Raw genomic sequence first — 12,743 nt, 5'->3', positions numbered from 1 at the left:
AGAATGGGCTTGCGGACCCATGGAGACATCGTAATCCCTCTGTAAAGACTTCTTTCTTTTCCAAGGTGCATCAATCATATTCTAGAATTGATGATTTTTTTATAGATATTGCTCTTAATTCTCACGTAGTTTTATCTGAATATTCTGGCATCATAATATCTGATCACGCTCCATTACTATTGGACATTCATCTGTCTAATTGCAAGTACAATCCTCCCTGTTGGATATTTGATTCTCTACTATTGGCAGACCAAGAATTTAACAATTATATTTTGACTTCTATTGACGGTTTTCTTTCTTTCAACCAGAACTATGCAACTTCGTATTCCCTACTATGGGAGACCTTGAAAGCATTTCTTAGAGGACAGATAATTTCCTACACAGCATCCACTAAAAAGAGACTCAATTCTAGGCAGGATAAGATTACAATTGCGATCAGTAAATTGGACCAAAAATGAGCGGTGAATCCTACTCCGGAATTACTTAAAGAGCGTATTGATTTACAAGCAGAATTTGACTTAATGTCAACAAGAGAGGCTGAGCGCCTGCTACTATTGAGCCGTGGTACACATTATGAATATGGTGACAAAGCTTCCCGGTTATTGACATCAGTTAAGATGTAAAGCTGCATATCGTTTAATACCTAGTATTAAAAATGCGTGTAATGTGATCACTACGGATCCGATAGAAATCAATGCCACATTTAAATCACTTTATTCTTCATTGTATAAATCTGAATTTCCTGTTGACGGCACTAAAATAGACGAATTTCTTCGAGTTTTATCGAATCCTGTAGTTGAGCCAAATATTGCAGAACAGCTGGACTCTCCACTTTCTCTAGAAGAAATTATAAACGCGATTAAAGCAATGCAAGCTAACAAGTCTCCTGGCCCAGATGGGATCCCTGCAGACTTTCTTAAAAAATGTATCGGAAATTTGGCACCACTGCTTTTGTCTGTATTTAATGAATCCTTAGAACATGGTTCATTGTCACCCACTTTAACGCAGGCCACCATCGCCCTCCTTCTTAAGAAGGACAAAGATCCAACCTCATGTGGCTCTTACAGACCGTTATCTCTCCTTAATGCTGATGTAAAGGTTTTAGCTAAGGTAATCGCATCTCGTTTGGAGACAGTTCTCCCCTGCATTATATCCAAAGAACAAAATGGTTTCATAAAGGTCGTCAGATGTTTTTTAATACTCGAAAACTTTTTAATGTAATCTGTGTTAAAAAATCATCTGAATTCCCAGAGGTCGTGATTTCATTCGATGCTGAAAAAGCTTTCGACAGAGTGGAGTGGGAGTACTTGTTTGTGGTCTTGAAGAAAATTGGTTTTGGTGATACGTTTATTTCTTGGATTCGCCTTCTTTACTCATCACCTAAAGCCAGGGTTCACACTAATGATACCTATTCTGATTACGTTGCTCTTGGACGTGGGACTCGTCAGGGTTGTCCATTGTCAGCTTTGCTCTTCGCTATCGCTATTGAGCCCTTGTCAATCATGTTGAGATCTTCTTCCTTGTTTAGGAATTGTTCAAAATGGTATAGAGTATAGACTTTCATTATATGCTGACGATTTACTCTTATATGTCACCAATCCGACAATTTCTGTCCCTGCTCTTTTGAGCATTTTAGATAATTTCGGCTCTTTTTCTGGTTATAAATTGAATTTAGAGAAGAGTGTGTGTTTTCCTGTTAATGCCAGAGCATGTCTCTTATAGCAATCTGATTTACCTTTCCATTTTACTTCATCAGGTTTTAATTACTTGGGTATTAATGTGACACGGTCTTTCTCAAACCTCTCATCTCCCAATTTTACTCCTCTTGTCTCAAATGTTTCATCGGATATTTAAATATGGAGTAACCTCCCCCTCTCATTGATCGTCAGGATTGATGTTGTAAAAATAAATATATTTCCGAAATTTGTATTCTTTTTTCAGTCTATCCCTCTTTTTTTACCAAGGCGTTTTTTTGATTCCTTGGATAAGATTGTTGGTTCTTTTGTTTGGAGCTGGAAACCACCTAGAGTTCGCAAAACTTTGTTGCAAAGTTGCTATAAGATAAGATAAGAATGCCTTTATTGATCCCACAGTGGGGAAATTTTCATTGTTACAGCAGCAAAGATATAGGTCACACAGGGACGGTGGCATAATGTGGCCTATAATGTAAAACATTGACGGCTGACATTTAGGATCAAACCTATGTAAACATACGCAGTAACATGTGTATATACACGTGTATATACACACCAACCTACATCTACATAAAAAGTATGAGGAACACTCATTTTGACCTGTACATAGTACAGAGGAAAAATACTCTAAGTAAGTGACAGTGCTGCAGTGCTGTAGTGAAATGTAAGGGACAGCATTGGATAAAAATAAAACTAGACTAACAGTAGTGGGGAATGTTGAGTATTGCACGGTATTACAGTAGTGGGGAATATTGGGTATTGCATGATATGAGCTCAGGTGCAGGACTGCACAATTGCACTAATGTCCGCCAGTTTGTAGAGACTACACAATGTTCTTGTTAAAGAGTCTGACAGCAGCAGGCAAGAAGGAACGGCGGAATCTCTCCTTTGCACAGCGAGGGTGTAACAGTCTGTCACTGTAGGAGCTGTGGAGTGCTGTTAGGGTGCCCTGGAGGGGGTGGTCCGGGTTGTCCAGCATTGATGACAGCTTGGCCAACATCCCCCTGTCCCCCACCGAGTCCACAGAGTCCAGGGAGCAGCCCAAGACAGAGCCGGCCCTCCTGACCAGTTTGTCCAGCCGCTTCTTGTCCCGGGCCGAGACGCCGCCTGCCCAGGTGACCACTGCCTGGAAGATGGCCGATGCAACCACCGAGTCATAAAAGTTCCTGAGGAGTGTCTCCTGAACCCCAAAAGACCTCAGTCTCCTGAGTAGGAAGAGTCTGCTCTGACTCTTCCTATAGAGGGCGTCTGTGTTGTCGCACCAGTCCAGTTTATTGTTCAGATGAACACCCAGGTACTTGTAAGTTGAGACTCTCGCAACATCTGTTCCCCGGATAGTCACTGGTGCAGATGAAGAGTGCTGGCGTCTACCGAAATCCACCACCATTTCTTTGGATTTCCCCGCATTGATCAGGAGGCGGTTCTGCTGGCACCAGTCCACAAAACCCTGAGAAAGTTCTCTGTACTCCCGATCATCTACGCCTGTGATGAGGCCGACAATCGCAGAGTCGTCAGAGAACCTCTGCAGGTGACAAGTAGGGGTGTTGTAGTTGAAGTCCGAGGTGTAGAGGGTGAACAGGAAGGGAGCCAAGACAGTTCCCTGTGGGGCCCCCGTACTACAGAGGAGCACGTCAGACACACAGTCCTGTGTCCTCACATACTGTGGCCGGTTTGTGAGGTAGTCCTGTATCCATGTGGTGAGGTGGTGTGCCACCCCCGCCCGCTCCAGCTTGTCTCCCAGTAGGGTGGGCTGGATGGTGTTGAAAGCACTGGAGAAATCAAAGAACATGATCCTCACAGTGCTCCCCGCCTTCTCCAGGTGGGAGAGAGAAGTGTGGAGGAGGTAGATGATGGCATCATCCACACTGATGCCAGGCTGATATGCGAACTGGAGTGGGTCCATTGAGGAGCTCACCAGGGGGCGCAGGTGGACAAGGACCAGTCTCTCCAGGGTCTTCATCAGGTGAGACGTCAGCGCCACTGGTCTCAAGCTGTTGAGCTCCTTCGGGTGGGGGGTCTTTGGCACCGGGACCAGGCAGGATGTTTTCCATAGCTGGGGGACCCTGCCCAGCTTCAGGCTCAGGTTGAACATGTGCTGGACAATTCCACACAGCTGGTATGCGCAGGACTTGAGGAGCTGGGGGCTGATGCCATCTGGACCCGCTGCCTTCCTCCCCTTCATCTTCTTCAGCTGGTTCCTCACCTGAGATGTTGTGAAGGCCAAGGCTGGGCAGGAGGGAGTGGTGGCTATCTGGTGTAGCTGGGAGCTGGAGACTGTGGAGAAAAGGGGGGAGGGGGTGACACGCCCAGCAGGAGGAGTAGGTGTAGGCAGCAGCAGGAGAGACTGAGTGGAGGCATCTGATCGAACCTATTGAAAAAGAGGTTCAGCTCATTTGCCCACTGCGGGTCCCCCCCAGTCCGGGTCTTGGGTTGTCCGTGGCCTGAGATGGTCTTCAGGCCCCTCCAGACTCCCCTGGCGTTATTCTGCAGCAGCTGCTCCTCCATCCTCTTCCTGTAGGACCTTTTCCCCTCTCTGATCCTCCTCCTCAGCTAGCGCTGCACAGTCTTCCGCTCCTCTATGTTGCCTGACGCAAAAGCCCTCCTCTTCTCCTTCAGGAGAGCTTTTATGTCTGGTGTGATCCAGGGTTTGTTGTTGGAGAAACACCTTACTGTCCTGGTGGGTATGGTGTTCTCCATGCAGAAATTTATATAGTCTGTAACAGTGTCCGTTAGACTACTAATGTCTTCCCCGTGAGCATCGCTGAATACTTCCCACACAGTTGTGCTGAAGCAGTCCTTTAAGGCCTCCTCGGCCTCTCCAGACCATCTCTGAACCGTGCGGGTCACAGCTGGCTGCCTGCGGACCAGAGGTTTGTACACAGACTGGAGAGCCACCAGGTTGTGATCAGCTTTGCCCAGCGGGGGGAGGGGCAGTGATGTATATGCCTCCTTGGTGTTGACATAGAAAAGGTCCAGTGTTTTATTGTCTTTGGTGTGGCAGGTGACATACTGTGTGAATGAAGGCAGAGAGGAGGAAGGGGAGGCATGATTGAAGTCACCAGAGATGAGTATCAGGGCATTTGGGTGCTGTGTTTGTAGCCTGCTCACTGCTGCAGTCAAGACATCTTAGTGGTGGTCTAGCGTTACCTAATTTTCTATTTTATTATTGAGCGGCAAATGTACATAAACGTAGCTTGTGGCTGAATGCTCCTGATTCTTCGTGGTGTAGACTGGAACTATTATCCTGTAGGGGTTCTTCCTTACCAGCCCTGCTGTATTCCTCTTTGCCCGTGAAACCTTCATTGTATACAGACAACCCGGTGGTTATCAATACTCTCAGGATTTGGTATCAGTTTAGGAAGCGCTTTAACTTTATAGATGCTTCCCCCTCGGGCCCAATACGTAACAACCACGTATTTCCTCCGTCACTTTTGGACCCAGTATATTTAATGTGGCATGACAAGGGTATTAAAGAATTCAATAATCTATATGTACGCAGTGTCTTTGATAGTTTCGCTAGCCTGTCTGATGCTTATGACCTCCCTCAGACTCATTTGTTTCATTATTTTCAGATTCGGGATTTCATCTCCAAATCATTTCCTAATTTTCCTTCTTTACCTCCGAGCCAGTCCTGGGAAAGATTGCTCTCACTAAATCCACTGCTGAGGGGAACAATTTCTTACAATTATGATTTTATTTTGGCATTAGGCAACCAATCAGATGCCAAAATTAAAATTATATGGGAAAAAGAATTGGGTATCCAGATTGATGATGATTTCTGTATTTTATTTTACTTTAAAATAAAAAATAAGTAAACATGGTTTTGCAGATATTTGTGACAGCTTGTGCGTGATATGTGAGTGTGTTGTGCGCATGCGTGAGGAAGAGTGCGGAAGAGACCCTTGTCTCCCTCCGACGTGTGTTGTTGGGTTACTGGGCTCCCCCTTTTCGACGACCGCACCGTTTGGAGAAAGCTCTCCCCTGCATCTCCCGACTACGGTTAGGCGACAAAAACAGGAATGGATAACACTGATAAAATTGACATTGGCCGTTCAGATTCGCGATGTACATCTTTGAAAAGGTGTTTCCACCTGTACAAATTAAGCCGAAAACATACAACTTGACAGGTATGCCACCTGCTCTTGCGTTGACACTGCTTAGGGTTTTGTCTTTCTCTAAAAATTTCAAAAATAAATAAGTGATTGTGAAAGGAGCATTCACTTAGGAACACTAAGCAGATTTAAATTGAAAAGATTTTTACTATGAAAAAATAAAAAAACAAAAAATAAATAAACATTTTCTAGGGCCTGTTATCAACACACTAAAATTGCGCACATTTCCCAAAAAATATGCACACAATACAACATACTGTAAATGCTTTCAAGCAGGAGTTGTCTTACCTGCTAGCTTAACAATTTCTGCTATCCAGTAAACCTTAGTGGAGTGGTTGGTGTCAGAGTTGAGCACTTCAATTCTCACCCCTTCCTCAATACCTCCCCAGCATGTCCCCATGGGAGCCTAAAACAGTGTTTTGGGAGAATGAATAATACTGGTTTAAGCCCTTCCATGAGTTGCTCATACTTACATGCTTGAAACAGCTGACTGGCGCTCCAGATGTGTTATTGACACAGATATACTGCCCCCAGTCAAAGCTTTCAGATGGGACCACTGGCCAAAACACATGAATGTGTGAAGAACAGAGAAAGATTCAAAAGAACAACACTGTGATCCATTTAACTAGGGCTGCCACAAAAAACTATTTTGGTAATCGACAAATAACCGATAGTAGTCGCAATTAGTTGTATTATCGGATCATATGTAAATAGCAGTATATCGCACCAGCAAGCAGTTGCTCTTCTATAACCATCATTAGCTTAAAGAGGAAAGTCAACCCAATTTTTTTCTTTACAAGAATATGTTATCTCCACCTTCACTCGCCGGAACATGGCATTCTGATTAAGATTGTGTTTCTGGAATGAGATAAATAAGCAAGAAAATCCACCCGTTTTTTTCCAGGCTCAGATACTGACCAATCATGGCTCAGCTTCAGAAGACAGGTGAGCCGTGTGTCATTACCTGAGACCTGAGCAACTGTGATGTCATTTTCAGTTGACAGAAGTGACAAAATGGTCAGCCCCTGAGATGGCTAAAAATGGGTTGATTTGACTGCTTAACTCATATTCCACAAACGCAATATTAATCAGAATGCCATGTTTAGACTAGTGAAGGTGCAGAGAACATATTATTACAAATAATTTTTGGGGGTTGACAAGTGAAGCGTGATTGGGCCTTTAAGCCCAGCGTACACAATGCGCTATCGGGATTGCAGCAGCGGCTCTGGGTACGGATCGCTCCTGAGAGCCAATGGCGCTATTCTCTGCACATTAGGCACTGCTGGCATAGCTGTTGATCACATTTGGGATCTTGTGACCATTCAAAATAGCAACCTCCGAGCCAGATTCAACTGCCGAAGATGCATGTTTTGCTACTACGCCGAAAAAGAAGACATCTGAGGGTCTGAAATATGGTGTAAGCCCTATACTCTGGGGACCTGATATCGCAAAGTCAGATGTAATCTTGCCAAAGATCAATTTATCCTCCAGGGGAGTCTGCGAAATGTACTCTCAGGGTGCCGCCATATTTGATGTATGAAGAGCGCATGCTGTGTGGATAAAATCAGTGTGCGGTTGGCTCCTGTGCCCCACACAACTAGATGGCGCCTGAGCGTCAAAATTATCAAACATGTTTGATACGCACCGATGGTGTAACGCCATCCATGCTCAAAAATACACAAGTTGTGGATGGCGAAATACCAAGCGCCGATGGCCCCTCGTGCTATAGGCTTTACAGCTTGAATTCAGACAGCGTTTCCCAAACAGGGGTACATGAGCACATTGCAGGGGATACATGCTATATAACAGCCAGAATCAACTGTGTGTCAACTCAGGTGTCGCATTAAAGCTCAGATGACTGATGAAAATAGCTAGAGTTCAGATATATTCAACTGGCAGCACAGGGCCCATATCAGGCCCGTCAAGCATGTTGGTCCGGCCCACAGAAGATTGACAAAAAGAAAAAACACAAGACGTTTGCCACATGTACACAACCTTATGTTACACACCGCCTGGGAATGTAAGAGGCGCTGTGGCGTTGTGCAGTTCTCTGCTTCTCTTCCGACAGTAGAAAAAGAATAAGCAAGCGGCTTCAGAGCTCTCCTTCCTGCACGTGAATTTGAGGGGATTGCGGAGCGGGAGAGGCCGAGCGTGGCGGACACTGTAGCGGTCCAGCCCACTGCCCCTTTGGTTTTTAATAATGTGGTCCCCTGAATAATTTAGTTGAATAGCCCTGGGGTCTGAGTCTGAGTGGGTCTGAATATTATTCATGTTCAGTGTTTTGTTCTGTATGTGTACTGTCCTCGCTAAAACGTATGGGCTTAGTCTGAGCTGGACAGAGAGCCAAATCCTGGAGACATGATGTAAGACGTATTGATAGTTGTTTATAGCTATTAATATAAAATCGTAAAACCAGTGTTTGGCAAAGTGAAAACCGCGTTCATGGATTCAAAGCGATCTCTTTTCCTTCTTTTCCTCAACAGCGTGACTTCATGTATATATGACAGGAGACCACAACACTTCCTGCTTTACAATGCTAAAACCAAAAAAAAAGCATGATTTTCAAAATAAGAGTACGAGAAAAAAAAATTTCTTAAAGGGCTTCATTTTTTGTGGTAATTACCTCCCCAGCCACGTCTTCCAAGTCTTCTGGAGGGATTCCAAGGACAGTCTCTCCAGCGTGTCCTGGGCCTCCTACCTGTGGGACATGCCCTGAACACCTCACCAGTGAGGAGTCCAGGAGTCTCATCTGGTTCGTCTCAACATGGAAGAGCAGCAGCTCGACTCTGAGTTCCTCCTAGATGACAGGAGCTTCTCACCCTATCTGTAAGGGACACCCTGTGGAGGAAACCCATTTTGACCGCTTGTATCCGGCATCTAACCCTAAACCATAGCTCATGACCATAAGTGAGGGTAGGAAACGTAGATCTTCACTACGACAGACCGATACAGAGCAGCATCACAGCAGACACTGCACCGATCTGCCTGTCGATCTCATGATTCATCCTAGAATCACTCGTGAACAAGAACCCAAGATACTTGAACACTTGGATCTCATCCCCGACCTGGAGACGGCACTCCAACCTTTTCCGACTAAGGACCACGGTCTCTGATTTGGAGGTGCTGATTTTTATCCCAACCGCTTCACACTCGGCTGCGAACAGCTCTAGTGAGAGTTGGAGATCACGGCTTGAAGAAGCCCAAAGTACCACATCATCTGCAAAAACCAGAGATGCATGACCGAGGCCATCAAACCGGACCCCATCGATGCCTCGGCTGTGCCTACAAATTCTGTCCATCGAAGGTAGAAGCAGAATCTGTGACAAAGGGAAGCATTGGCAGAGTCCAACCCTCACTGGAAACAAATCAGACTTACCAATGCGGACCAAACACTGACATCGGTGGTACAGGGACTGAACAGCCAGTATTATGAGGCTCGGTACGCCGTACTCCCGACGCACACCCCACAGAACTCCCTGAGGGATACGGTCAAACACCTTCTTCAAGTCCGCAAAACACATGCAGGCTGACCGGGTGAATTCCCATGCACCCTCGAGAACCCTGCCGATGGTGTAGAGCTGGTCCACTGTTCCACGGCCGGGACGAAAACCACATTGCTCCTCCTGAACCTGAGATTTGACCTCCTGACGGACCTTCCTTTCCAGCACCCCTGACCACCTTACCAGGCAGGCTGAGGAGTGTGATTCCTCTCTAATTTGAACACACTTCTTAATAAGGGGTAGCACCACCCCAGTCTGCCAATCCAGAGGCACTGTCCCCGATGTCCACGCAGCAATGTTGTAGGGGCGTGTCAACCAGGACAGCACACAACATCCAAAGGCCTTTAGGAACTCTGGGTGAATCTCATCCAGCCCCGGGGATTTGCCAACGAGGATTTTTTTAACCACCTCGGTTACTTCAACCCCTGAGATAGGAGAGCCCACCTCGGAGTCTCCAGGCTCTGATTCCTCAATGAAAGGCATGTTGGTGGCATTGAGGAGGTCTTCGAAGCATTCTCCCCAACGACTCACAACCCCCCGATTGGAGGTCAGCAGCACCTGATCTCCACTATACACAGTTTTAATGCTGCACAGCTTCTCCCTGCCGAGATGTCGGAGAGTGGACCAGAAATTAATTCCTATGTTAGGAGGAGCACATTTTATTGGCACTGCAACGTAGTATATTGCAACGAAGTGAGTTGTGTGTTTTATTGTTGAGTTGCTGTTGACGGGTTGTGGCAAGGGTCTGTTACTTTGAGTGCTGCTGTTTCAGAGTTCTCGAAAACATCGCTCTGTTCGCAAGTGTTGGAACGAGAGAGAAAGAGAAAGTGCGCTTTTCATGTTTTGACATCACTACAGCCTTACAGAAGTTGTGTTTTGGTTGTTAATAATGCCTCAGTAATCCATAACAGACAAAATATTTGAGCATAACCCAACATAACATTGTTACAAAACACACACCATAAACTGTGTGTTCTGTGATGATCAGGTATCAACGACAATGTGCTTTCCCTTTTTTTTCAGATCACCGTGCCGCCGTGAAAGGTAGGTTTGTACCACATTAAGTATTTTTGGTGAAATGTGCCCCCCCAACTTTTGGGACACCTTTGCTAACACCGGTTAGCCATGACACTGTATTACTCACAGTACTTCTGTTTCCATAATGAATGACCCGAATTACCACGACTGTGCATGTGCATCACAGACAAGCAGACAGCCAGCAGGAACAGCAGGAGACAAGGCAGTTTCGAGAGGGAAAAAAAACTGCAAAAAGAATAATGCTGACGTAGACTGTTAAACTGGACGTCGACGGTCGTGACTAGTCAACTAATCTTGGCAGCCCTATTTGCAACCATCATTACTGATCATACATACCAGCTTTTGATTTGGCCTGGTTCTGTTGACTTGCTTGGTACTGAGCATAAGCTGCCAACTTTGCTACAAGAGGTTGTTTCTGTAAGACTTTTGCCTTTTTTGTTGGAGGCTTGCCCTAGTAAAATCCAAGCAGATACTGTTGTACGGTGATACAATTTTAGGAAACAGCACAGGAACAAACACTTACCTGGAGTCTCGCCAAAATGCTTGCTTTTTTGGAATTTGATGAATAGCTTCTGGAACAAGAGACACTGCAGAAACGCTTTGTTTTGGAATAAAAAGCATCTCGGACTCCAATCATTCCACACATCTCACAGGTGGCTGTGACAAAAAAAAAAACAAGAGTAAAGTACAGTATACAGTCAAGTCAATGGGTATTTAAACAACAAATGAATTCTCTACAACTATTAAAAAAAATTAAGACTGCAAGCAGCTATGACACAAAGGTAACATATACACACTGAACAGCTGGCTCTTGCAGCCCGAGCCACTTTGGGGTGCCGGCAGGTTGGGATACTGGCATTTTAGCTGAGTGGCACAAAAGGATTTTTTGAAAATAATAACCCTCTAACATATGCAAAGGTTAAAGTGTATGGAACACAAAAAACGTACCCTAAAAACTTTTTAACAAGGAGTAGAAGTACAAATAAGATTCCAATGATTACTTAAAAACATAATGAAAAGGCCTCAAAAAGATGCAGAAAACTCTATATTTTCATGAGCCGGGTCCACCCACTGGCCGTCTGAACCAGTGCCTGTGTGACGCCACTGGCCCAACGGGCACTTCTTCAGACTGAAGATGGCGATGACAAGCTGTCGCCAAGTATTGGTTGCTCCGTTTTTATTCTTTAAGGGAGACACTTCACAGTCTGCAAATCAGAGATGTGGCTCGATGACATCATATCTACCTTCACGATTTCGCTGTCACGCTGGCCCCGCCCGGAAGAGTTTCAAACCGTATTGCTAAGTCTATTAAATACTAAATACTGTGTAACAATTCCAGAAACTGTTCATTGCGACATTGATATTTTATTGTTAAATACAACAATTTAACATTTGTAAAAATCGTGTCCTATACACTTTCAGAAATTTCATGCGTGCAACTTCATTTTTTCCCTTGCCAGTTCATGGATCATGGGATGGCACCAATCTTTGTTACTAAACTCAGAACAAGTGAGTCGTGATGTTCGCAACCCAAGTCCTTCAGCCCTGTGATTTCATTTTCAGTTGAAAGCAAGTGGCAGTAAAAAGCAAAACCTCCCAAAGATGGATAAAAATGGGTTGACTCTTTCAGTGCCATGTGTTTTCAGAAAAGTCAACCCCTTGTGTGCCAGCAGATTTGGACGACTTTGAATCATCTTTGAAGGCCGACAGTATATTGTGCGTGATGACTATTTTAACATTTTATTTTTTCTATTTATTGTACTGTTTGTAAAGTGCTTTGTTACAGCTGTAGCTGTTATGAAATGCGTTATATAAAAATTGTATTGGATTGTATATCGTCGCTGTCCTGCGAAAAACACTTATGTCCATGTTTTTTTTTTTTTTTACGTGAATACAATACAAATTTATTTGTATAGCGCATGGTGTTTCTGCGTTACATACATCCCATTAACCTGAGAATTTAAATAAATTACAAAATTGGACGTGTTTTCACAGGCCAGTGACGATATGAAAGATTGGACCTCTCTCTTTAAAAAAAAAAAAGTATGGTTCTACCTTATTCCGTTCCTTGGTAATAGCCATTTGAGAACTGCTTGGTTTCACTGAAAACACCAATCTCAGACAAAATAAGGAGAAATTTACCTTTTTGTGAAAAGATGTATTTTCTGCTCAACAGTGACTTTGACACAAATATTTTTGGGTGTCGTAACATATCTCAGCGGTCCTTCCCTTCTATAGAGCATGAACAAAAACAATGAAAATGTGGTTTTGATGGCAAAATAATTTACTGAACTGTGAGGCGGACGTGCTAACCAGTCGACCGCCGTGCCGCCCTGGCTTTATTTATTTATATTTTATATATTATTCATGTCTATATTTATTAATACATGTACCACAGC

The 12,743-nt window shown here is 44.4% G+C and overlaps 1 protein-coding gene across 2 annotated transcripts in view; it reads right to left on the bottom strand.

The window, feature by feature from the left end:
• mbtd1 (mbt domain containing 1) overlaps positions 1-12,743 on the bottom strand; it is a 142,931-nt gene that overhangs the window by 106,267 nt on the left and 23,921 nt on the right. For both annotated transcript variants that reach the window (XM_086015947.1, XM_086015948.1), the window contains 4 exons: positions 10,868-11,001; positions 10,681-10,795; positions 6,280-6,362; positions 6,095-6,212 (listed from right to left, as the gene is read on the bottom strand). In XM_086015947.1, coding sequence (XP_085872073.1) covers positions 6,095-6,212; positions 6,280-6,362; positions 10,681-10,795; positions 10,868-11,001 — 450 coding nt within the window. The remainder of the gene's footprint in view (positions 1-6,094; positions 6,213-6,279; positions 6,363-10,680; positions 10,796-10,867; positions 11,002-12,743) is intronic.

Source organism: Filicampus tigris, chromosome 19 (assembly GCF_054856515.1).
Source record: "Filicampus tigris isolate MCC_2025a chromosome 19, RoL_Ftig_1.0, whole genome shotgun sequence".
NCBI classification, from domain to species: Eukaryota; Metazoa; Chordata; class Actinopteri; order Syngnathiformes; family Syngnathidae; genus Filicampus; species Filicampus tigris.
This window is presented reverse-complemented; position numbering and strand designations above follow the sequence as displayed.